General features: G+C 43.4%; 1 protein-coding gene across 3 annotated transcripts; it reads right to left on the bottom strand.

Annotated features, from left to right (window-relative positions):
* Positions 1–306: 306 nt before the first annotated feature.
* KIF7 (kinesin family member 7) lies at positions 307–22,282 on the bottom strand. 3 transcript variants are annotated; one of them, XM_020964972.2, is made up of 19 exons: positions 21,694–22,280; positions 20,401–20,750; positions 18,458–18,658; positions 17,672–18,077; positions 16,715–17,255; positions 15,647–15,769; positions 14,764–14,985; positions 14,019–14,140; positions 13,165–13,289; positions 11,910–12,062; positions 11,397–11,599; positions 8,966–9,163; positions 8,468–8,593; positions 8,099–8,275; positions 4,053–4,268; positions 2,232–2,438; positions 1,657–1,855; positions 1,405–1,551; positions 307–969 (listed from the first exon to the last, which is right to left on the bottom strand). In XM_020964972.2, exons 2-19 carry the CDS (start codon positions 20,726–20,728, stop codon positions 596–598), a joined length of 4,068 nt encoding a protein of 1,355 aa, XP_020820631.1. In that variant the 5' UTR covers positions 20,729–20,750; positions 21,694–22,280; the 3' UTR covers positions 307–595. The 3 variants fall into 3 exon arrangements, with proteins under 3 accessions (XP_020820631.1, XP_078007260.1, XP_020820634.1); XM_078151134.1 differs by having other exon boundaries at positions 11,910–12,059; XM_020964975.2 differs by lacking the exon at positions 307–969 and having other exon boundaries at positions 1,453–1,546; positions 21,694–22,282.
* Positions 22,283–27,037: the final 4,755 nt, after the last annotated feature.

The following is a 27,037-nucleotide window of genomic DNA, read 5'->3' as shown; positions in this document are numbered from 1 at the left end:
ACATTATTTTTTCTCAGTTTATGGATGGATTTGCTAACTAAATCAGTGGTGTGGGTTTAAGAGAACTAAGACCTTAGATTTAGCCCCATACTCTCAATACCTTCCTTATATTTGGCTATCTTTACCTAGACTGAAAGTGTCAAGGAAATAGTTTGTTTTTGTTTTTTTTCCTAAATAACTTCCTTTGTGCTGGTCATATCTAATTAGGACAAAGGTACTCCCACCCCACTCCCCCCCACACACACCCCTCATGTCATTGTTTTTAGCTATGCTGATAAAAATACAAACTGCAATTTCCTTGCAAACTCATTTCTTGGTTCTTAAAACTCACCTTAAAGCTTATTTATTACAAAATGATAATAAACATACTTTTAAAATACATTTACAAGGTCCTCAATCCCAGCTGTATATGTTGTAGATCACTGAAAACACACAGGCTGGTGGTATCAGCTTCCAGTAGATGTGTACTTTTGAGCATTAGCATCCTTCAATAGACCACAAATTTACTGATCTTTGAATATCATAGTTCTGTCCACTGGAGCAACACCATTCACGTCCAGATCCCAACCTTTGAGGCAGGCCTTGGGATTTCTGTCTATATTGGGTTTTTCCTAACATCAATCATCCCTTGACTGGCTCTTCGTAACTCTCGTCTTGATTTGGGCAAGGGACCCAGGCTCCGTGGCAGAAGTGGTTCACTCATAGGCAACATCCTTCCAAGAAGAGGTTCAGATACTTCTCGCTGCCTGAGCTCCTCTAAGCAGCCCTGCTCGTCACCAGACAGGGATGAGCGCTTCCATGTCAATGGTAATGGTGCACGCACTAAGTCTCGAATCTCTTCCCTGGCTTTAGGATTTGCCTCACCAAGTGATGCCTGCCAGAGCTGCTCAGAGGCTGCACCAGTCTCCTCTTCCATTCCAGCTGCAAAGGACGGTCTGTTCTCAATGCACATAGTCCGCTTCTCCCCACCTATCACCAATGACACAATTTTGTCAAGAGTTGAGATCAGGACATTTCGTCTCATATTTATAGTATAGAGGTAATATCACCATCAAGAAGGTGAGGAAGGTGGCTCTCTCGGCCTTGATGCCCCAAGGGGGAAAAAAAGGAGCAAAATTAAAAGCAGCTCAAACTTGCTGGGGAGGTAGTCACATTATTTGAAAATTGGAGAGGAACTCAGCAGCCATTTAGTCCAATCCTTACACAAAGGAATTCCCACTCTAAGACACCCAACAAATAGTCATCCTGCCTTTGCTTGAAGTTCAACAAGTTTCTGTTCCTTTCTACTTCAGGATTTAAGTTAGGCCGGTGGCTGAGCTTAATGAGAAACCTATGACAAGTTAGGTTTAACATCCCAAAAGGAAATTAAGATGATCTAGGTTAGCAACCAACTATAAACTTTACCTTTGCTCTGTCCTGTGGAATTCAAGTTATTAAGTCTCTGCTTCAATTCCTGATTTGTCCACATGTATCGGCCTAGTTCTTTCTCCAGAGCTTGGATCCTGTTTTCATACTGCCTCTTGCTGCCTGCAAGTCCTTCACCCAGCTGCTCTGAATATAAGAGGCAAGGTATGTAGGGGGAGGACCCATGGGAGAAGATGGCAGAGATAATAAAAAAGAATCATACTAACTTGTAGTGAATGAAATGAGTATTACCTCGGCTCTGCTGGAGCAAGAGTTGGATGTTCTGCTCATGCTCTTTCTGCTGCAGGGTCAGCTGGCGGTCCATCTCTAGTCGCTGTCGTTCCACCGCTACCTCCAGCCAGTACACCAATCTCTGCTGTTCCTCTAATTGCATTTCAAGTTCTGAGAAGGCGATTTGCTGCTGGTGCTGTTCTTCCCGAAGTGTTACCACCTGTCCCAAATCCCAGGCGTTGCCTTACCTGCTGATCAAGCTCTCGCACTCTTTTGAGGCTTACAGCTTTGTCCCTGGAGACCCAGAATCTAAATGAGATCTTCTAGACAGGGACGATCTCAAATTGATCCGAAAATCAGAAAAAAGGGATAGCAGTGAAGACATGGCACTCGGCTTCCGCCTGTGGACAACACTGGGTTTAGGTGAAAAGGGGTTTCATGGAAAAGGAAGGGTTAAGGAGTCCCTGGGGATTGTAGTTCGTCCTAAGTTCAGACCCACCAAGTAAGGAAATTAGCTATTCTTTGATGCCTCTTTCTGATGTCCTGTGGAACGGAAGGTTAGATGAGAAATGGCAGAGTTTGAGGTAATTGCGTACCTTGTCAAAATACTTGCATAGCAAAGCCCGGGTCTCTGAGGAAGAAAGGTAGCTGAGTTTGGCCATGAGGTTCATCTCACATTGAGACAACATGGTGGCTGAGGCTCGTAGCACCCGCTGACGACATGTAATAGCTTCATTCTTATATTCAATGGCTGCATCTAGAGCTTCAATAGCCTCATCCAGCTGGAATAGAGTTCTTTCTTCCTGTGGGGGCACAGACATCGATTCTTGTGGAAATAATATATATTAAGCTTATGCCAGGTGCCAGGTACTGAATGGACCACACACACACGTACAATACAGGACCTATTTGGGGGTGGGCAATAGTAAATGTTCGATAATTTTTAAAAAATCAAAATACAGTCCCTGACCTCTAGTTTATATGCTACAGACTCAAGAAAGAGCTGGGGACCCAACAATGCCTATATGCCTGTCCCTACAGGATCAGTGCATAAACAGAGATGAATCCTATTTCCATCAAACTGAATATGTCAGTCATAACCCCAGTCCAATGGCGAGAACCCCAAGTATTGTTTGAGAGGTTTCTTGGGGTATACTATTGGAACCACTGCTATCAATAATCCAAAACAACAAGTACAAAAGAGTTCAGATCACTTAGAAATGTATTATGTTCTTATTTGTGACTGATTTGCTAGTCTGGCTTTGTTTAAGATGATTTACTACAATCAGTTGATCTTCCCTGAGTAAACAATGACAGAGTTTCAAGGAAAGATACCTTGTCAACAGGAAAAACCAGGTGTGGTTCTTTAAACATACTATCAATGACTCTTTATTTAACCCATGTACAAAATTGAATTGGAATTTGTAGCATCATTTAATTCCAGAGCTGGAATGTATCACATAGTCCAACCCTCTCAGTTTTTACAGATGACAAAACAGACTCAGGTAAACCAGCAAGGACTAGAACCCAAGTCTCCAGTGCTCTTTCCACTCCATATTCCTAGACTGCTCTTAAATATCCTATTCCCTCTGACCACAAAGAAGGTAGATGAGATCATGCACAAAATGTACCATGAGCTCCTCTTAGAAGTGAGCGGAATGGGAAGGAGTGGGTTTTCCTCTGAAGCACTCCAGACAAGTGGTCATCCAGGCTCCACTCAAAGATTTCCAGAAATAAAAGTTTGATGGAATTTCTAATTTCGTTTTGCTTCCAGATAGAAGCGGAAGGTGCAGAAAGGGATATCATTGGTTAGGATATCCTGGCGGGATATCGTTTAGGAACTTCAATGGATGGGGTACCTCGTTCTATTAATTTATTTTTCATTTTCAACATTCACTTCCACAAGATTTTGAGTTCCAAATTTTCTCCCCATATCGCCCCTCTCCCCACCCCAAGATGGCGTGCATTTTGAATACTCTCCCCTAATCTGCCTTCCCTTCTATCTCCCCCCCTTCTCTTATCCCCTGCCCCTTCTATTTTCCTGTAGGGCAGGATAGATTTCTATCCCCCATTGCCTATATATCTTATTTCCTAATTGCATGTGAAAACAATTTTTAACATTTGTTTTTAAAACTTTGGGTCCCAAATTTTCTCCCTTCCTCCCTCCCCACCCCACCCTCATTGAGAAGGCAAGCAACTCAATGCAGGTTATACCTGTGTAGTCATGCAAAACACTTCTATAGTAGTCATGTTGTGGAAAACTATATTTCCCTTCATCCTATCCCACCCCCCCATTTATTCTATTCCCTCTTTTGACCCTGTCCCTCCTCAGAAGTGTTTGCTTCTGATTATGGGGTACCTCATTCTAAAAGAGATTCATAGGCTTGGGAGAGGCTCACATGTAAGTAGAACAATACCTCTGGGGATAGCAGGTTGCCCTGCCTCAGTTTACTATCAATCTCTAGTCGCTGTTTGAGCAGCAGGTCCTTTTCTTGTCGCAGGTTATCAATCTCTACACGTATCTGTTGCTGGCTGTGGGCACTGCCCTGCCGGAGCTGCCCACTTTTCTCAGACAGTTCCTTTTCCAAATGTTCTAATCGACTTGATACTCGCACAATGTCCTCATTGAGTGCCTGCAAAGAGAGAATAGTAATAAATACATAAGTCCTTACTGGACGGGGCACCACCCCCATTCCTAGGAAGCTAGTAATTTAGTTTAGACGTACAGGACACGCATGCAATGGCAGCAAACAATAAAAGGCAATAGGTGGTGTGCTTCAGACTAAGTTCAGAAAGGGGGAAGCTTAATGAGAGCTAGAGGAATTAGGACAGACTTTATGGAGAAAGGAGAATTGAAGCTGGGCCTTGCAGGATGATTAGCATATAAGCAAGGGAAGGAGATAACAGGGGAATATGAACATAGGCACAAAAGTAGAAATGAGCCTTGTGTGTTCATGGGACATGAAGAAAAAGAAGTTTAATTAAACTAGACAGTGTACACTGTGGAGTAAGAAAAAATGGCTTGGCCAGGTAAGGGAAGGCCAGACTGTGGAAAGTCTTATATAAAAGGCAGACAATAGAATTTGTTGGCATAAGGGATCTACTGAAGTTTTTACTAGGGGAGCAATGTGAAGAGTAATTTAGTAAAGACCTTATCCCTCTATCAGTCTTAAGAAATAGTTTAATAGAGCAAGGCCAAGATGGTGGAGTGGTAAAAACCAATGTGATGAGCTCCCCTCCACAGACTTCTCCAAAAGGATCTAGAAAATATGCAAGACAGAATTCCTATGAAGAAATCCTAAAAAAAAAGTCACCATGAGTCAGTCCTTTGGTACAGGGATAGAGAGATAAGACGGAGGTCTGCAGACACTGAGGACTGGGTTAGGAACAAACAGTGCCCAGAGCACTATGTCTAGGGCCCAGGAAAAGCCGAGCACCAGGGCAAGAGGAGGTCCCAGCCACACACGAGGAACCCTCAGACCCATACTGAAGCACGGCAAAGGGAGCAGATGCCAGCTGGTAACTCTGTCACCCATCACCCAGGTCCAGGTCACAAATCCAGTATATCACATAGCAAAAATAACTGACCTGAAAAACAGATCGGGAGGAGGGGGGGAATTAAGAATCATTATACTATGTGAACTCTACAACCAAAAAAATGAGGCTAGATATCATATTTCAAGAAATCTTTTTCTTCTTGTGAACTCATCCAACCACTCTGGAGAACAATTTGGAACTATGCCCAAAGCGCTATAAAAATGTGCATCCCCTTACACCCAGCAATACCACTTCCAGGTCTGTATCCCAAAGAGATCACAAAAATGGGAAAAGAACCCACGTGTACAAAAATATTTATATCAGCTCTTTTAGTGGTGGCAAAGAAATGTAAATTGAGGGGATGCCCATCAAAAGGGGAATGGCTGAATAAGTTGTGGTATACAAATGTAATGGAATACTGTTGTGCTATGAGAAATGATGATCAGGTGGACTTCAGAAAAACCTGGAAAGACTTATATGAACTGATGCTGAGTCAAGTGAGCAGAACCAGGAGAACACTGTACACAAAAACAGCCACGTTGTGTGGCTAACATTGATAGTTATCACTTCTTAGCAATGCAAGGATCTAAGATTCATGATGGAAAATGTTGTCCGCATCCAGAAAAAGAACTATGGAGTCTAAATGCAGATCACAGCATATTATTTGCTTTCTCTCTCTCTCTCTCTTTTTTTTTCAGTTTCTTCTTTCTCATGGTTTCTCCCATTGGTTCTAATTCTTCTTTACAACATGACTAATGTGAAAATAGGTTTAATATGAATGTATATCTCGAGCCTACATCAATTTACATGTTGTGTTGGGGTGGGGGGAGGGGAGAGATGGGGAGAAAATTTGGAACTCAAAATCTTATGGAAGTGATTGTTGAAAACTAAAAATAAATTTATTAATTTAAAAAAAACACTACATTTTACTTTACCAAGTCAAATTGTCTCTTGAAATAAAAAAAGTATTTAAAAAAAACCAAAAAGAAATATTTTTCTTTTAGAAAACTGCCCCAGATCTCTTAGAACCAGAGGACAAAGCAGAAATAGAAAGAATCCACCAATCACCACCAGAAAGAAACTCCAAAATGAAAACTCCCAGCAACATCATAGCCAAAATCCAGAGCATCCAGTCTAAGAAAAAAATACCGCTAGCAGCCAGAAAGAAATAATTCAAGTACTGAGAAGCCAGTTGGGATCACACACAATTTAACAGCCACCGCTATAAAGAAACAGAAAACTTGGAATATGATATTCCAGAAGGGAAAGGATATGGATTTATAGCCCAAGAATAACTTAGCTAATAAAAGTGATTATAACGCTACAGGGGAGAAAATGGACCTTTAATGAAATAGAGGATATCCAAAGCATTCCTGATGAAAAGACCAGAGCTGCAGAGAAACTTTGAAGTTCAAACACAGAAGCAAAGAGCAACACAAAAAAAGTAAACATGAATGAACAATGATAAAGAACTAAATAAGGATAAATTGCTTACACCCAAATATGGGGAGATGATACATGTGCCCCCTCTGCACCCCATCATCATCAGGGTTCACAGAGGGTGGTCAATTAGATAAGACCTGGCAATGGTTCTGTTATGTCTTGATGTTCTTAAGAAAAGAATGGAAGGAGAGGAGAAGAGGAATACACAGGGAGGAAACGGAAAGGAAAATTAGGGAAAATTATTTCACATAATCAAGGTACACAAGTAGACATATAGACGAACTGCTAACACTCATACATCTCTCATCTAAACTTGTCAAAAGAAGGCAGAATACACACAAGCACACACATAAAGAGTTGAATACAGAAGTACATTTTACTCAACAGGGAAATGGGAAAAGAGGAGAAATGGGGAGGGGGAATTAGAAGAAGGGTAGACAGAGAGGAATTAGTCTTAAGCAAAACCAATTCTAAGGATGTACAAAAATATTTATAGCTCTTTTTGAGGTGGCAAAGAATGGGAATCTGAGGAGGTGTCCATAAAGTGGGGAATGGATAAACAGGTTATGGTATCTAAACGTGATGGAATACTATTGTGCTGAACTCTTATCACTACAATGACCAACTTAGATTACAGAGGACTAATGATGAAACTTGCTACTCACTTCCTGACAGAGAGGTAAAGGACTCAGAATGCAGAATAAGATAAACACATTTTTGGCCATGGCCAATTTGGTCATGACTATACATGTTCGTACTGGGTTTTGTTTTTCTTGTGTTCTCAATTGGGGAAGGGGGAGGAATGGAGTGGGAAGGCAAGAAGGTGGATCCTGGTTGATCAGCACAAATAAAAAAAATTTTAAACAGCTCAATAATAGATTTTCCTTCTAAACTGAGATTGATTACCTATATTTATATAGCCATCAATGGTTGCAAAGCACTTTACATTCATTATCTCATTTGATTTTCACAACAGCTCTGTGATGACTACATCATCTACAAGTTACAAGTTTAAACTACAAGGTTATCCCTATCTACAGAGAAATTGAGACACAAAGCAGTAGAGTTGGGATCTGAATTCCGATCTTCTAACTCCAAATCCAGCACTTCTATACCACAGCTGCTTGTAAGTACCTATTGTCTATATATTTTAACACTTGATCACATGCTGCCTGATTTTTGTATTTGATTGTCTGTTGAGCATTTCTTCAACAACACTATAAATCTCCTGTGGAAAGAGGTCCCATTTTCTACTTATCCTATGGAACTCAGGTCAACGGACACAACAGGTATCAAATAAATATTTTAATTGAATTCAAGGATGAGAACTTAGGTCCCTTTAAAAATCTAGTCCTTGAGCATCTTCCTGATGATTATTATGGAGGAATCTCCAATTAGCAAGCCTTCTCTAACTTCTTTTCCTCCTGGAAGAGAATGGCTCCTGCCTTCTTCCTGGTCCTCATGTCTCTGACTCGATGCTCACCTGACTCGAGCGAAGTCTCTTGCTCTCCAGCCCAGTTTTCTCCAGCATCAGAGCTTCCTTCTTAGCCAGAATAGTCTCCCGTTTGCACAGTTCTTCCCCCAGCTCTTCCAGAGCCCTCCGCTGCTGCAGGACCTTCTCCATTTCCAGGTCCAGCCATTTCTTTTGTTCCTCAATCTTCTAAGGGAAGAGATATTAGACCATAACAATCCACACTTCTTTCTCAATCCAACTAGCCTTCAGTTCCCATTCACCTCCTTGGATCACAAAGAATTCTGAAATGCAATCCAAAGGCCCCTGAGTCCCAGAACATGACTCTCTCAGTATAAGGGTCAGTCAAGGCCCACCTAGCAACCTCTTAACCACAGGTACCTGCTGCTGCTCCAGACTGACCACGGAGCCATTGCTGCCACTCCTCCTCTTCCTCTGGAAGGCTGCAATCTCTTCTGTCTTGATCTTCAAGATCTTCTGCTGTTGTTCATGCTTGAGCTCCAGCTCCTAAAGGAAGGATCAGAGCCAGGAAGTCAAGACCAAGGGACTGGAACACATCCAGAGAACAGTAGCCTTTCTTCTAGGATTTCCCAGTGATGGCACCCCAGCATCCTGGGGAGTGTTTCACCCTGGTCCAGGTATGTCATATGTGAAACAATCCCCACCACTTGTCTCTTCTCGACTGCTTTAACTCTTCCCATTTTGCCCACCCTGGCTCCTGCTGCCTTACTTTACTTCCCAGAAATACATCCCTGGAGGCTTTTGTCTTGAGTTCTTCACTTTCTAAGTCTCAGTGGACCATCCCCAACCTCATTACCCCAGCCTTGTCACTAGCTTCTGCCTTCCAGGTTCGTGGCATGAAACCCCCAAGACCCTGACCTTGACCCGGTGCTGCCTCTTCTGCATCTCTGTCTCCAGACGCCTCTTCTGCTCCGTCTCCTCCCGAAGCCGCCTCTGCAGCTGCCCTTGTTGCTGACGCATGAGTTGCACGTTCCTCTCCAGTTCCCGTACTCGCTTCTCACTCTGTGCTGACAGTGACACTAGACGCTCCGTGGCCTGCTTTTTCTCCTTCAGGACCTATGCCGATAGATAGATTAGTCAGTAGCCCCAGAACTCTGGCTAGCCACCTTCCTAGCACAGTGGGCCTAGCAGGTCCATGGAGATGTCACATTCATGGAGAAGCAGCAGAGTGTAATGGAAATAGCATGAATGTGGAATCAGAGGACTAGCCTACTGAATCTTGGTTCTGCTAGGGCAGCTAGCGGGGAGGGCAGCTAAGTGGCACAATGGATAGAGTACCAGGACAGGAGTCAGGAAGACATGAATTCAAATCTGGCCTCAGACACTTACTAGGTATGTGACCCTGGGCAAGTCACTGAACCCTGTTTGCCTCAATTTCCTTATCTATAAAATGAGCTAGAGAAGAAAATGGCAAACCACTCCAGTATCTTTGCCAAGAAAACCCCGTATGAGGTCATGAAGAGTCAGACATGACTGAATGACTAAACAGCAAAAACAATTATATATCATATATACACATACACATATAAAATGTATTTAAATATAATATATAAAATTTACATGGATGTATATATATATACATATATATGTGTATATATACATATACACACACTCTATAAAACATAGATAACAATACTTAAGCTACCTAGCTCACACTCCACTAAAATCCTACTCTGATGCCTCATTGTCATATAAAGATAATTAAGGCCATACCTCTGAAGTGCAAGCTCCGACAGATCCTACCAAGTTCAGGCCTGGTGAAAGACTTTATGCCTGTTGCCTGAGAACCAATCTAAGTAATAATAACCCACATCTACACTTAAATGCACATTTTCTGATTTTGTCAGTTTAAGGCATTCCCAGTGGGAGAACTCCCTCCACCAAAGCTGACCACATGCCATCTATAATACATAGATAAACTCGAGAGAATTGCCGGAGGCACATGGGATCTAGGTGATTTGGCCACATTATGACCATATTCAGTTACCCCTTCCACACAGTGGAAGGTTAGGGGGACGGCACCCCTACGATATGGAAAATCTGTGTAAAAATTTTTGGCCCTCCCTTTCCACCAGAGAAGTCTGAATTATTACAGTATTAAAAAATAAAATATATTATACAATACTATACATATATTTCACACATTTCTGAGTTTCTAAACTTTTTCTGTGTCATCTACTGGCCTTCATGTTTTATCTGTGGCTGATGCTAAACTCCCAAAAAAAATTCCCATTTAATTTTTCATGCATACCCATGATACATTAAAACCACAGTGGGGAAAGTCATAATGTGGATGGGGTAACTGTGGCTAAAAAGTGTTATAGGCAAGAAAGGCTCAACAGTAGAAGGCTGGCCACTTAGTGACTTTTTTGGGTCACTGTAACTCATAAAATAGACAAATAAAGACTCCTAATCTCACAGGACTGTTTTAAGCAAAGTGCTTCTTAAACTTTATAGTTTAGTGCTTTATTTTTAGTTGGTTTTCAGTCTTGTCCAACTCTTTGTGACCCCATTTGGGGTTTTCTTGGCAAACATACTGAAGTGATTTGCTATTTCCTTCTCCAGCTCATTTGACAGATGAGGAAACTGAGGGCAAATATGACTTGGTCATACAGCTAGTAAGTGTCTGAGGTTGGATCTGAACTCAGGTCTTCCTGACTATAGACCCAGTGCTCTATCCACTGCACTACCTATTTTCCCCTTAGAACTTTATAGCACTATACAAATCTAAGCCCCCTATTACACCACCCACCCCAGAAAGTTGTCCTCTGGCCATTCCACCCTTCTCTGGATAGCAAAGGCCCTCAGATGCTATATATAGTTTGTTTCCCCTATCATCTAGGTCTCTCCCTCCTCCTTCCTTATAGATTATCTATAAGGCAGAAACCATTTCTCAACTTCTCTGTTGGTGGCTTAAAATACTGCTAGACTTAGTGCTTAAAGAATACATTATATCCTCACAACAATAATGATAAAAATAATAATTCACAGGTATTTTCAAGTTTACAAAGTGCTATCCTCATAACCAACCCTGTTTATACAGTTGCATCTTCTTACAGAATTTTTAGTCTCCTATAGACCTGGGAGACCAGGAGAGGTTCAGTATTAAGTGGGTGGAAAAGCTAAGGCAAGAAGGAGTAGTAACTTCCCAAAGTAACATGGTGAAACATATGATCAGAGACCAGGTTTCCAGACTCCAAATAATTTCTTATCTGGGAACAAAAATGTAGTCGGCAAAGAGTCTTACTGTTGCTTCAGAGGACTTACCAATATCCCTCAGGACACCAACCTGTACTTGGCTTTGGGCAGCAGCAACCCTCTTGCGGAATTCCTGCAGCCGGGATCTCTCCCCAGGGTCCTGGGGTTCCTTTCCCTCCAGCTCCCGAAGCTGCCTTTGGCCCTCATTCAGCTCTGCTCGCACCTGGTCAGCTTCTCTTTCCAGCTCCCCAATTCTCTGGCAATGCTGCCGATTCATGGCCTGGGCTGCCTTCCCTAGAAGCCCACAGTTTGGACAGATGAGATGGCCTGGGGTGGGAGGACCCAGGTATGACCATCTCTATCACCCATCACCTCACTGTCTTGTCTAGGGGTGTGGATGTTTCTCCCCAATCCCCACACGTAACTCCTCGGGTGAGTAAGTCTACAGAAAGGTTCTCTCTTGGGACAAAAGACTGAATCTCTCTGTGGAATCACTGAGAAAGGAAATGAGGACCAAACATGTCAAGAAATTATATTTTTGGGGGGTCTACCTGGGCTGCCCTGTACTCAGGAACAATGAAAGAATCTCAAGCCACTCTATCACCTGTTCGGATTAGCTCTCCGATCAGTTCTTCCTTCATACGAATGTTAATGGCCAGCTCCCGGATCTTCTGCTGGGCCTGTGCCAGACGCCACTCTGAGGCCTTGACAGAGGGGCCTTGTCCACAATCCGCTGGTTCCTTTCTCCTGCCAGCTGCTGTAACAACCCAGGATGACAGACACTCAGAGTTACCTCCAGGGTCGCTGAGGCAAGCAGGGGAGAGGGTGAAAGGGACAGCCACTCATGAGTTTCACAGTACAAATTCAGAGGTTGTGTGAGGAAGACATGAAAAGACTAAGGGAGGGAGAAGGATAGATTTGTGGCAGTTTCTGTTCCCCACAACCACTCATACCTTTTCCACAACGATTCAATGACTTTAGGGCAGAAGGTGAGAATGTTTCCTGGGATCTGAAAAAGGCTCTCTCAGCCACCTTGCTTTCCTTCCAGGGGTCTGACCCTTCATCTAGGTAAGGGGTTCTTAAACCTGTGTTTCATCATTTCAGAGGGTACTTAAACTTGGATGAAACAAAAATTATATCTTTATTTCAAAATAATTTATTTCCTTTGAAATCCTATGTATCTGAGTTTATACATTAAAAGCATTCTTCTGAGGAGGGGTCCACAACCTTGCCCAGATTCCCAAAGGGATCTATGACACAAAAAAGGTTAAGGAACCCTAAGGGGGAGGAGTATAGTGTATGGAGCCCTGAAATTGGAGTTAGGAAGACCTGAGTTTGAATCCTACTTGAGACACTAACTGTGTGACTCTGGGCAAGTCAGTTAACCAACTTGGGCCTCAGTTTCTTCATCTGTAAAATGAGGAAGATGACAGATTCAAACTTGTGATCCTGTAATCTAGGGGGAAGGGTGTCACTCCCCAAGGAACACCCCCCCCCATTTTACAGCAAGAGAAAAAGAGGCCCAGGGAGCAGAAGTGATATGTCCTTTATTTCCTAGTGAAAGTCCCAACCTTGGAAATTAAACATCACGTTCCAGGAAAAGACTGAGGGTGTATGTATTTGGCAGGAATGGGGGGGGGTGAAAGGGAGTAAGGGAATAGGAGGCAGGGAGAAAGGTGGCTTACTGCTCAAAAGAATCAATTTGAGAAACTGAAGTTCAGTACAGAAAGTCTTATCCAGAGCCCCCACAGCAAAACAGAGTTAGAGGACCTCTGCCTAAGATGCTCCTGGTGAGATGAGATGAAGGGAATGGGGTTAGGGCTAGTATTGCCAATTGCAATGCTGATACCTCCACCCACCTCTGGCCATGTGGGCAGCAGTGTCTAGCTCCTCTAGGTGAAGTTCCAAGCCTTTATTCTCTCCATGAGGTTCTCCATGCCACTGGACAGCAGCTTCCTTCTTGCTCCAACTTCCAATGCCATTTCTAGAGGGCAGGACCCAGAAAAGTATCCACCCTTTCTACCCACAACTGTGGCCATTCAAGGGAATAACATGGGTTAGAGTTGAAGCCTCTGAAGGTACTGGGACCTCTATCAGAGGGTCAAAGATCAGCTTTTCTGTGGAAGCAAAGAACTGGGAACTGAGGGAGTACCCATCAACTAAGTAATTATAGTATATGAATGTGATGGAATGCTATAACAAGCAATGAAGGAGACAGTTTCAGAGAAGCCTTAGAAGACATAAACTGATGCAGAGTGAAGTGAATAGAACCTGGGGAACAATGTATCCAATGTCAGTAACTGTAAAAACAAACAGCTTTGAAAGACTTAAGAATTCTTATCAATGTCATGCTCAACCATGATTCCAGAGGACCAACAATGAAGGATGCTTCCCACCTCCTGACAAGAGAGGAGATAGACCTAATATGCATAATAAGACACATTTTTTGGACATGGTCAATACAGGAATGTGTTTTGCTTGACCAATGTCTATTTGTTATAAGGGCTTTGTTTTGGTTTTTCTTTTTCTTTTTTTGCATGGGATGGGGGATGGAGAGGGAGAGGGAGAAAAAAATGCTGGTTAATTTTTAAAAATTTAATTGAAAAAAAAGATTCATAGGGCAGGAAGGCCCTTTTGACCTCTTGCTACCTGGGGGAGTTTCTAGCTTCCTACAAAAATGGTTAACCTTCAGCAGAGATTGGTTATGGCTTACCTTCGAAGATGCAAAGACCTTTTGGGTTCTTCTTCTTCTTCTTCCTCTGAGGGTGAAGAGGAATGACCTCCAGGCCTTGCTGCTTCCACTCCTTTATCCCTGTCTTCTTTTCTGTTAATCAGCTGTTCCAGGGAGAAGTAAGGTATAAAGGCTGTCCCTAAGGTTCTCTGAATGTCCCATCCCCATTTCTTAGTCCAATAAGCCTTCAGTGAAAAGATACTCTTATGGGCTTTCTTGGACTCCAGCACTCAACTCCTAAGAAGTAAGTTTCAAGGTTGGGTATACTGAACAGACCCAGTTTCTCCATTACTGGAGAAAAAACCTTCCCACAGAGGTAAGGGAAAGTGGGAGATGCCAAATGCTGGCTTACTGTGTGGTACTCAGCCCCACGTTAGTCCAATCCCACCCCTTTATCTGGGGTTACTCCACAAAAGAATCATCAGCATTTCGTAGCCGGGAAAAGAGACCCAGAGAGAGCAGACATGTGTGGTAGGATCAGGTGTCAGAGGGCAATGTCCACTGCCATCTGCCCTAATGGCGCTGGACAAGGACAAAATCCATGAGGATTTAAAGAAGGAACTCATTGTCTTCTTTTGCCATATGATAGTTTTCTTCAGTTCTCTTGCTTTGAGAGTCAAAGAAACACCTGGTCCCACCCTGTGATGTGAAGCTACCCTGAGTACCAGGGCAGAAAGCTCTTGGGGAAAAAAAAAGATAGCTCTTTTCACTCATCCCTATCCCTTACCTCTCCCTTTTGGGCTCTCCCATTTTCAAGACATAAGGGGGTTGGAGATATGCCAAGAGCATGAGATCGAGCTGCCTCCAGAGGGGCTGTATGGGGCCGAAGGGTGTGGTCCCCCAAAGAAAGGCCCTGCAATAATTCTGTGGGTCCCCAGCCAGGTCTGGTCATTTCTAGCCGCAGCTGAAGCTGCACAATCTCATCTTGCTGTTCTTGGAGCCGGTCACTCTACAATGCATTAGAAATAATAACAGTAACAATAACAATCATACCTAACATTTATATAGTTATATTTATATAAATGTAAATTTACAAAGCAAACCCCACAAAACCTATGAAGTCAGAAATACAAGTATGATTATCCCCATTTTAAAGATGAAGAAATAGGCTCATTGAGGATAAGGGACTTGCCTAGGGTCACACAGCGAGTAAGCACCAAAACCAGTATTTGAATACAGTTCTCTCCTGACTCCAAATCCAGTGTTCTTTACAAACTATAAGCTAACAGAAAGCAACTTACCAAGACTCTGTAAAACCCAGTGTCATGATAGCCATGGTGGGTATTCAATGTGCAATAATCCTAATGACCTTATATCTTTATCCATATGTGTGTACAAAGTTTGTGGGGGAATAGCTTTTCTGACGTATGACTTTCAGTATCCAGAATCTAGGCTAACTGCCCAAGAACAGGAGGGAGCCATAGAAATGAGTGCAAAAAGTTCCAATAAGACAAAATGAGCTTTAGATATGACCAGGGATCCAGTACCTGAAGAACTGGGAGACGCAGACATTCTTTTTGCATTGAATTATCCAGTCAATAAATATTTATGAAGTACCTACTATGTGCCAAGCACTGGGCCAAGCGGTATAAATCTGCAAGGAGACCTACCTGCAGCTTGTATTGTTCCATGGCATCTTCCAAGGCAGCCAGAAAATCTTTGTTCTCCTCCTCCAGGCGGGCTACTTGGCTCTGCAGGCTCAGCAGCTGTTGTTCCCCACCTCCTTCGTGTCCCTTGAAGAAAAACTTAAATAGTGTCATGGAAGGGGGGTCGTTGCATGCATCTCTTTCTCTAGTGCATTTCCAAAAGGAGAGCAATTCCTGGAGATTCCTTTGCCCTCTACACTCTTTATCTACACATGATCCATCTTTCCTCATTTTCCCTGTCCTCTCTGCTCTTAAAGCCCACATTCCTCTCTATTAATTCTTTCTTTCTTTCTTTCTTTCTTTCTCTCTCTCTCTCTCTCTCTCTCCCCCCCCCTTTTGTCTCTGTCTCTCCTCTTTGTCTCTGTCTCTCTCCCCTCTCTGTCTGTCTATATCTCTGCCCCTCTCTTTCTCTTTCTAGGTCACATTCTTTGTCTCTTCCTAACCCATAAAAGGAAGTTTTTAGATTTGGTGCCATCTCTAACACCGTTTTCACTTTTTAGGTACTTCAACTCAATTTCAGTTAACTCTTCCCAGATGGTTACCTTTTCCTCACACAGTACAGATGAAGGATCATAGAATTTAGAATGTGAAGGGACCTTAGAAATCTTCTAGTCTTAGAAGTTCTTAAATATTTTGTGTGTCATGGACCCCTCTGGCACACTAGTGAAGGCTGTGGACTCCTCAGAATGAAGTTTTTTAAATACATAAAAACCAATTATACTAAAATATAGTTATCAAAATATTTTTGGAAAAACAAGTTCACAGACTCCAGTTTAAGAACACCTGATGTACTCCAACTCTTTCATTTTACAGATAAGGAAACTGAGGCCAAGAGAACTGAAATGACTTGCCCAAAGTCACAAAGGCAATAAATGACAGGGCTAGGATTCAAACCCAAGTCCACTGACTCCAAATCCAGTTCTTTCCATAATACCATGGTGCCTCCCTTTAGTCCTGAAAAAGGGATCCACAGTCATTGACCAAGGGGCCAAGAACCCTATTTCCCATGTGTTTCCTATCCTACCGCCATACCTGAGCCTTGGATGGTTTTGCCCCAAGTACCCGGGGGCACTGGTCATTGGCTGAGGCACTCTCAATGCCACTGTCAGGTCCTGAGGCAGAGCTTAGGGCACTGCGTTCACCCTCCACAGTACAAAGCCATTCCCGAACTCTCTGGGTCATCTCTTCAGGCAACCCTGCTTCTCCTCGCAGCTCCAGCAAGAGGTGGTAGGCTGCATCGGTGCAAGCCCGGTAGCGGGCACACTCTGCCACAAGGCGAGCAGACAGTTCTGGAGCACGATGCTGGCGGTGTACAGGTTCAGGCCTGTGGATGATGCGAGTTTCTGAGCGGTGCCGCTGCTCTAGGGCCCGCTGGAGACTTCGGATCTGCAGCTGCAGCTCTTCTACATGTTCTGGTTCCCGTCGACAGTTGACCCTGGCACAATTGCGGATGTTCTGGGCCCGGCTGGCATAGTTCAGGGTATTGAGGGTCTCATCGAAATCTGAAGAAGAAGGGCTGATACAGGCAATCATCACTGTCTTGGCATTTCCGCCCAAAGAGTCTTTCAAGATCCTGTGGAGAACCAGACAGAGGAGGTGTTGGGGCTGCCATTATAATGCACCATATTGGTCCCCAGTGGTCCTCTTCCAAAGCATGTTGATACCTTCTTGGCAACTTATAGTCCTAAGAATTTCCAAGACCACGGAGAGAATAAATGACTTGCCCAGGGTCACACAGCCAGTCGATTGTGTCAGAAGCAGGACTTAAACCCAAATCTTCCTGGCTAGCTCTTTATCTATTATATCCCAATGCTTCCCATTACCTATTGCTAATACTGCTTCTGGAAGTGGAATCTGATTCCTGGCTCTCACACATATGCCCCCAGAGAACAGAAGAGAACCCAGGCTGCCCTCCCATGCCAAACAGAGAGTGTCCTAAGGGGCCACATCACCTAGACACATCAGACATGGCAACAGGCTCACACATACCTGGTGATTTTGGAGTCCCGATAAGGGATATGGCTGCCCTTGCGGTGAGGGTCACCCAGGGCACTGATGACATTGCCCAGTGCCAGCAGGCTGCTATTGATCTGAATACTCTCCTTTAGCCTCTCGCCAGTGTTGCCTGTTTTCAGTACCCTCTCAGAACCTGCTAGGTCCACAAAGTGGAATTTGGAGGAGAGAAGTTGGCCAGAGATGGGACCCATGGAGGGAAGGCGAGGCAGGCGGCCAGCACCTCGGCGCTGCTCCATGGTCACCGTGAAGATGGTGTGGGAACGGCTGGACAGCCGGTTGATGTGAGTGGCCCCCGTATGCCGAGCTGCATTGCCCACCTCCAACAGGCTCAGCACCTCATCCAGACCCTCCACTTCTACCTCCTTGACACCACACAGTACTGAAAAGAGAACATATTAACAACTCAGGGCTCTAGTAGGAGTCAAATAAAGAGAGGATCATAGAATGGTGGTCCTAGAAAGGATCTTAGAGATCATCTAGTCCACTTCCCCCACGACATTCAGAGAGGTAAGTGACTTGTTCCTGAGAAGGCACTGGTGTTCCTTCCATGACATTGCCACTCTCTTCTGTTTACCTCCCCATAGCACAGTGCCACCTGATACTACAAAAAGCCCAAAGGTGGATAGAGCAGGTCTTCAAGGAACATAGAGACATTGTTTTATGGAGCAGAAAAACTAGGGAAGGCTTGACCAATCATAACAGAGCCTTTGCAGGGTCCTTAGGAAGATCACTCAAGGAGAATCACAGAGGGCCTCTTACCAACATTTCCTTTGTCATCCTCTCGTAGCTGGATGTCTCTGCTGGCTGTTCCCACCTCCAGCAGGTCTCGGAACTCCTCCTTGTACACCTCCAGGTAGGACACACGCACAGTGTAGTCCAGTAGGTCATTCTCGTCAATGAGCTTGAAGGCTTCTGCCATGGCCCGAGGTATGATGCCCTGTTCATCCTCATGGAGGGAAGCTGGAGGAGAGCACAAGGGACTCAGGGGATTTAAGAGGGAAGGATCTCAGGACATAACCAGACACCTCACATCATGATGGAATGAGACACACGTGAAAAGTCTGGAGGGTCTCTACTTTAGGACATCCAGACAGGCACTCCCTTTACCCACAATGGAAATTTCTCCAAAGAGCCCTGACATGGCTGAGTCCCACAATATTCATATGTATATGCCTCCAGCACACACAAAAAGGGTATAAAGCAAGAAATCAGTTAAAAAAGGGATAGATATGACTGCACTTAGGGCTACAAACAGTAGTAACCTAGGGTTGGAACAGGAACTGAAAGTAGGCTGAGGGTGTGGGGTAGGAGTGGGACCATAAGACTACTTTATAACAAATTTTTATTGATATATTTTGTTTTTACAACATCTAGATTTCGCCCTCTAACCCTTTCCCTATCCTCTTCCTGTGTGTCACCTTTTATTTAAAGAAAAAAAAAGAATTTTTTAAAAAGGAAAGAAAAAAGAAATGAGGAAGAGAAAAAATTCTGTAAAACCAGTCAAAGAAATCTGATATTATAGGCAATAGAACCAGAAAATATTAATAGCTAGGAGATACCTTAGAGATCATCTTATCCAACCTCCCCTTCCATGTAGGAATCCCTTCAACAGCCCTGACAGAAATGTATACAGTCTGTTTGAATACTTCTAGTAATAAGAAACTCACTACCTCCTGAGTCAGTTTATTCTGTCTTTAGCTTTAGTTGTTAACTGTTTGCATTCCTCAATACGGTCAGCTCTATCCAATTTTAACTGGCTTCTGGCTTTCTATCCTTTTCCTGTGTGCTAGAAGCATACGAATATTTGGGGGCTTTGAACAATGCTTTGAACAAAGAAATTTCCATTGTGTGTGTTAAGGGAATTGCTCTCTGGCTATACTCCTTAAATGAGGAGTTCTTCCTCTCTGTAACTTCCATCCATTAGTTCTAATTCTGAAGACAGGGACATCACAGAACATGTCTAAGCTCTCAAATATTTGAAGACATCTGTCATGTCTCTACTTCCTCATCCCCTTTCCTAGTTAAACATCCCTAGCTCCTTATATGACATGGCTTCCATACCTTTCACCACCCTTGTCACATTTTGTATGCCTAGTTTGTCACCATCCTTAAAACATGACACCCAGAATCAAGCACATTTCTCTACAGGTGTTCTGAACAGTGGTAAGGAGCTGGCCATCTGTTCCACCTTCCTGTCATGGGTCCCAACTATAGATAGCTCCTCTCCTCCAGTACAGTGATTGTTGCCTCCCATGATCTGTATGCTAGACTTACTAATGTAGTCTAAGACTGTTAGTGGTATTTGTATTTCCAGCACCAGGCATAGAGTAGGTGCTTAATTAAAGCTTGTTGATTGATAATTATTTTTAGCAACTACATCATGTTTTTGGTTCATACTGAGATTGTGAACAACTAAAACCCTCCAGACTAGCACTAGGAATTGGGTGGGAAGGTGGTGACTTTGAAATGTTATACCCAGATTTTATTTTTTTTTAACCAATATTCAATTAGTCAATCGAAAGCATCCTTAAATGTCCCCTCCTCACTTCTCCACAGAAACTAAGATAGGAGAGTTAAATAAAGTTAGTTAAGTACAAGTATAGGAAGGGAGTGGGGGAGGTAGTACAGCGAATTTGGGAATGTAATGCTTCCAAGTCTCAGGAATAGGTACAAATAGGCCTGCCTCTGAGAAGAACACTCACCAACACTAGCTTCCCCTATGGTGTAAGTCTTCCCTGAACCAGTCTGACCATAGGCAAATACAGTCACATTGAAACCCTCGAAGAAAGCCTCTAGAAGGGGCTGCACACAGGTCTGGTACACCACTTCCTGAGTCGACATCTCTGCAAACACCACATCGAAATCGAAGGACCGGTTTCGGCCCAGGATGACCCGACATTCCTCTGGTTCCACCTGCAGGCAGCTCTGATGTCCATGTAGTAGTTCTTTGGGCAAAAGGGGCCTGACACGAAGAGCCACTCTCACAGGTGTCTCCTCTGCCTTAGGTGGAACTGGGGCTTCCAGTCCCATAGTTAGGACCTTCCACAGCTCACTGTTGGAGAGAAGAGAAAAGAGTAGAGAGCTCCTTACCTTTACCCAACAATGCAGGGAGTACCTGCCCATAGCAGGTTAATAAGTGTGGAATTCATGCAAAAGACAGTTTCTTGGAGTGATTCTTCCTTTGATATGCTATTGGGCAAGTCATTTAACTTCTCTAGAATGAACTTTAATCAACCCCATGACCACGATTCCAGAGGACCAATGATGACAGATGCTTTCTATCTCCTGACAGAAAGGTGATAGACTCAGGATGCAAAATGAGACAGTTCCGGACAAGACCTATGTGAAAAGTTGTTTTGCTTGACCATGCATATTTGTTGCAAGAGTTTTATTGTGTTTTGTTTTGTCTTGCTTTCCTAGGGTGAGAGTAGTGGGAGGGAGGGAAAAAGATATAAAATTTAATCTAAAGCTTCCCTAGGGCTCAGATTAAGATAGCCAGAAACAATGGAAATTGCTTCAAAGAGAACTGGGTGAAGCCCCACAATATTCATATGCCTCCGGGACACATGAAAAGAGTAGAAAGTAAGAAATCAGTTAAAAAGGGATAGAGCTGACTGCACCTAAGAAGCAAACAGTAGCAACTAGGTTATACTACAGTCCTAGCTACGGTGACTACTGCCCTGTCCTAGCTACGTCATAGAAATGTGTACATGATAAAACGTAACTCAGATTTTCACAGCCCTGTGGTACCTCTCCTCCCCCAGGCGTTTAAAGCACTATAGAATGCAAGGTTTTGTTCTTATTCTTACAAAGCTTTGTTTAGGAACGCAATCAATGTGGTAGGCTGAACTCCACAGGTCTGGAACTACTCAAAGCAGGCCAGGGGACCCCACCAAGGGCCAGCAGCTCCGCCCCGCATCGCCACCTCCACCTCCGCCCCTTATCGCCACCCGCACCTCCACCCCCTTTCAGGAAGGGATAATATTGGGGCTTACCCAGAGGACTTCAGACCTCAAGTGCGCCTGCCGCGTGGGCTCGTCTAGATCCGCAGCCCGGCTCCGACTCTCTGGCTGCTTCCTCACCACCGTGCAGTTCTGAAGTTTCCCCAACTTTTACAAACCAGTAGGAGGGTTCTGGGGCCGCTCCGCTCCACCCGTCCAGGCCAGGGCCAGGACCAGCCCAGGACTGCGGGGAGGAAAGAAAAGCTCCCTCGCTGGCCCCGCTAGTCCAGTCCTTCACAGCCAACGTGTCCCCTCCACTCCCAGGGGCAGTTCCGGGCGCCAGGAGGAGGCTCTGCGGGCAGCCCCACCAGGATAGGACGAAGGCGCTAATCAGCGTACCAGCTGCCAGTGCCCCATTAAAGCCTGGACCCGGGACGCTGCAAGAGCTAGCTGCAGAGATGCAGAAGCAGCTACCATCCTCTCCCCATTCCCCTTCAACTTTCTGCTCTGGGCCTCCAGCGCCTACCCCACCTGCTCCCGGACTGGCCCTCAAGCCTTCCTTAGTCCAGCCGGTCAAATTTGGGACCTGGGGTCGCCTCGGCGCAACCTGATGCCGTCATCTCGTTCCCCTCACCCTAAAAAATCCCGCCCCCCTTCCTTCCAACCCTCGGCCCAGCCCACTGGGAGAGAGGGAGGAGAATGCAGGAGGCGGGCGCTGACGGTTCCCAGGGATTCAGGGGCCACATTGGGGAAGCAACGTCGCGTGGAGAGCAGGGACCGAACTGGAGGACAGAGGCAGGGTTTGGGGGACTCTAAAAAAGATGGGAAGATTGGGCAACTGATATAACACTGTGGATGAGGAAACTGAGGCGCCCAAAGTGACTTGCCTAAGGTCATACAGCTAGCAAGTGGCAGAGCCAAGACTTGCACCCAAGTCTTGTGAACATCAATTTTGTGTTTTGTCCACTATCCTAAGCTGCCTCTAAGAAAGATGTAGGGAGAGAATGCGGAAGAGAACTGGAGAGAGCCAAAATGGGAGGGCCTGGCAACTCTAAAGGAGACCAGTCTGGATAGGCACTGAAAAGGCTCCATCACACTTCAGAACACACACACACACACACACACACACACACACACACATGCGCGCGCGCGCGCACACACACACACACACACACACACGCACGCACGCGCGCACACACACCCTCTACCATTCACCCCTAAAACACATATTCCCTTCCTTATCACACTATATTCTTCCGCTAGGTGAGCATTCTACGCTAATGAGGCCTCAGAAATAGTCTGATTTTTATGAGAAGCCTAAAAATGTAAGTAATTGGGGGAAGAGGGTGGGTTCCGTTTGGAATCCAGATATTCCAGAGTAGGGCAATGCCCCCTAGCTACCAGTTGATTACAGCACTGCATTCTTTCCACAACCACTTTCCACAAGTTACTCAGTTGGGAAATTCTTTGATTCGCCCACGATATTCCCATTACATCTCAGAAGCCACACAGTCAGACAACAACAGTGCCCGGGATATTTGTAAAGCCTTTCCCAGGTCTTTGTATCAGTCTGTAGGAAACATAGTGCCACGAAAAAATAGGGGTAAATAAATGTTCGTTGGTGCTGCCCGTGCTAAGAGCAAGCCTGGTGTAGTGAATAAAGGGATGGACTTGGAATCAGGAAAAAGTGGTTCAAATCGTGCCTCATACTCTTACCACTGGTCCTAAGCCAAACACTTCTTTTAGCCCCTATTTCCCCAACTTTTTTTTTTAGGCAACTGGGGTTAAGTGACTTGCCCAGGGTCACACAGCTAGTGTCAACTGTTTTGGTCTGAGGCCAGCTTTGAACTCAGGTACTCCTGACTTCAGGGCCAATGCTCTCTCCACTGCGCCACCTACCTGCCCCCGATTTGTTTTATTCTGTTTTGTTTTTTAACTTGAAAAAAAGGCTTTATTTTAACTAGTGCTATTGTATGACATCCTATACAAAGGTGGAACTGATTACAGCATAAGTTCATGGATACAGATAAAAGAGTAGTCTCTCCCTTGTTCTGTCTCCCAGGGTATCCTCTTCAGAGGACTTGGGAGATGGGAGAGATGATGCTCAGAAACGGCAAAGCTCTCCAGCAAAATCTAGTTAAAGTCCAGACTTCTGGGACATGCATTGTCTCAACACATGTGGTGTACATACACACACACACAAGCTTTTTTTGTGGTGGCAAAAATTAAAAATGGAAGGTAAGGGGATAACCATCAATTGGAGAATTGCTGAATAAATTGTGGTATGTGACTGTAGTGGAATATGATTGTGCTGTAAGAAATGAAGAAACATGATTTCAAAGAGACATGGAAATACATGTATGAATTGAGGCAAAGAGAAGTGAGCAGAACCAGAGGAACAATTTATACTATAACATCAAAATAATAAAGCTAAACAATTTTGAAGACTTATATGGACTTATGAAGAATGAAATGGGTAGAACCAAGAGAACAATTCATACAATAGCAGCAATACCCTAAAAACAAACAACTTTGAAAACTATAAGAATTCTGAACCTAGTGACCATCTATGATTCTAGAGGACCAATAATGAAGCATGCTAATTCTCCTCTTGACAGAGAGATGATAGACTCAGAAGGTAGATTGAGATATTTATTTTTATAGACATGGTGAAGGAATTTATTTTACTTGAATCTATGCATATTTGTTAAAAGGATTTTTTCCCCACTGAAATAGAATGGGGAAGAAAAAATAGATTTCTGTTAATTTAAAAAAAAATTTTTTTAAGATATTGTAAAGAGTAGTCACAAAGTTATAAGAATAGCACCTGAGATTCCCAGAAATTCTTAGAATATAAAATTTTTAAAAAGATCCAGAAGAAAAATCTATGGCCTCACATGTTACACTCAAATGCTCAAAGTTTAAGTAACAAACAAGAAGAAGCAGATGGGGCAAATTTGAAGTATCTATCCCTGAGACTTGGTCAAATTAAACCCATGAGAGGTAAGGTTGCGTTGTATATTGAGGAAGTATAGTTGTGAGGAAATCCAAGAACTATTGAAGGGGCAGCATGGAGAAGAATATTTGGATGAAAGACAAAGACGGGAAAAACAGAAGTGTTTTCCCTTCACTCAAGTACTCTACTGACCAACTGGAGAGAAAGAGGGAATAGATGAGAAGTCTGATCCAGAGTGTTATCAGTGGAAGGAGACTATTGGACATTTTTTAACTAGATGTCCCATAAATAATAAAGAGAAGTTGCTCCATTCTTGTATTGTTTTTGTGTTCTCTCCAAAAAAGAATGACCTGGAAAGGACAAAACAAAAATGACCAACAGGGAATGGATTTCCAAGATAAACTGAGAGACAGCATCCTAAAATAGGTGTGATGGCTCAGTCATTGTCAGTCTTCTTCAAAAGATGTAGAAAATGGGAGAGCTGCAAAGTTGGAGGATAGATATCCCAATTTAAAAAAAAAAAAGGAAGAGAAGAGAGTCTCCAATTAATTATATACTAGTGAACTTGACTTCAATTCCAGGGAAACTTATAGAATATGTTATTAAAGAGATAGTTGGCAAACGTCTAGAAAAGAAACTTATGATTATGAAGAGCCAACATGACTTCATTAAGAACAACTCACTTCTTTAGACATAGCCCAATTTCTTCCCCTTTTGGGGAACTATTAAACTAGTGAGGAAAATGCTGAGAATATAGTTTACCTGGATTTGAGCAAAGGTCTTTATACTGTTGAAAGTTGATCTTGGAGAGAACATAATTGACTCCATTTTGTCATATATTTGCTATTTTTCTTTTTTCTTTCTGTTGTGATGCCTCTTTGATATGTATTGAATGTCTCCCACAATACCTTCCTTCCTCCTAATAGCTTTATGACTAACAACAACAAAAAAAACCTCAGAGGATCTCAATAGTTAAGGAAGTAAATCCTCTTCCTTCTCTTTATATTATCTAATAAAACCCTTAGTAGCAAGGACACATTCTTTCCTTCATAGCAAGTGATAAGTATCCCCCTTTTTTTAAAGATTTTTCTTGCCTACATGCTGTACTTTCTGTCTCTTTCTCTCTGTCTTTTTTTTTTGTCTAGGCAATGGGGCTAAATGACTTACCCAGAATCACTCAGCTAGAAAGGGTCAAGTACCTGAGGTTGGATTTGAACTTAGATCCTCCTGACTCTGGGGTTGGTGCTGTATCCACTAGGCCACCTAGCTGCCTCATGCTGTACTTTCTCTTACCAACCTGCTTTATAAGAAACTTTATCTCACATAACTTAGGAGGAGAGAGAAACATACACACACACCTATAGATCTTATCTTATAGATATGTGTATATATCTATACCTATACACACATACACATATATTCATGTGAGATAGATAATAGATCTATACATAGAGATACATAGATATAGATACACACATTTGTTCCCTCATTTCTTATAGCTCAATAGTATTCCATTACATTCACATGGCACAATTTGTTCAGCCATTCCCCAACTGATGGGTGTGTGTGTGTGTGTGTGTGTGTGTGTGTGTGTGTGTGTGTGTGTGTGCAGAGAGTTGAGTATACACACACACTTATGTCACCTACAGAATAATAAGACACAAATATCCATCACCTACTGATGGTGTGTGTCACACTCTTGAGTGAATAAACTGCGTTTTCCCCGTCTGCCTGAATAATATATTGACTTATTCAGGCAGTAGTTAATATGGACCCTAAAAACTCTCACAATAATTTTTCGTACTGTTCTTTTGGGATAGATGGAGAAATATGGATTAGGCAATAACACGATCGGGTCCTTTCAGAACTTGTTGGATGGCCAGTCTCAAAGAGTAGTTATTAATGGTTCAGCATCAATGTACTGGAAGGTCTGCAGTGAAATACCTCAAGGATCTATGCCTGGCCCTGTGCTATTCAACCTTTTTGTCAGTTCAGTTCAATAAACACTTATTAAATACCTACTATGTTACAGGCACTCTTCCAAGCACTGAGGATAATGGAAAAGAAAAAGAAAGATAGTGGGGCAGCCAGATGGCACAATGGTTAGAGCACCAGCCCTGAGGTCAGGAGGACCTGAATTCAAATCCGGCCTCAGACCAAACACTTGACACTTACTCTCTGTGTGACCCTGGGCAAGTTACTTAACCCCAATTGCCTAAAAAAAAAAAAAAAAGATAAAAAAAAGAAAAAGAAAGAGAGTCTCTGCCCTCAAGGAGCTTACAATCTAACGGCAGAAGCCAACAGAAAAGGAAGCTGAAAAGGAGTGGAGCCACTATAGGGTACCTGTTACTAGGGCATGATGTTTTGTGGAGTGGAAATCAAGCAGAGCCACTGATGACAAATGGAGAGTTATTTGCAAAGCTCTAGGCTTTGGGTGGCCTT

Source organism: Phascolarctos cinereus, unplaced genomic scaffold (genome assembly GCF_003287225.1).
Source record: "Phascolarctos cinereus isolate Bilbo 61053 unplaced genomic scaffold, phaCin_HiC Scaffold_3;HRSCAF=262, whole genome shotgun sequence".
Classification (NCBI taxonomy): domain Eukaryota; kingdom Metazoa; phylum Chordata; class Mammalia; order Diprotodontia; family Phascolarctidae; genus Phascolarctos; species Phascolarctos cinereus.
The sequence above is the reverse complement of the archived record's forward strand: the minus strand, read 5'-3'. Positions and strand labels throughout refer to the sequence as shown.

Bases quoted from the DNA above. Each gene is read 5' to 3' on its own strand.
- KIF7 (XM_020964972.2), bottom strand. From the start codon at position 20,728: ATGGGACTGGAAGCCCCAGTTCCACCTAAGGCAGAGGAGACACCTGTG. The intron at 13,290-14,018 runs GTAAGCCATAAC...CCTGCCCTCTAG, and splicing joins AGGTCTTTGCATCTTCGAAG to AAATGGCATTGGAAGTTGGA. The intron at 11,600-11,909 runs GTGATAGAGTGG...GTGGGCTTCTAG, and splicing joins CGGAGAGCTAATCCGAACAG to GGAAGGCAGCCCAGGCCATG.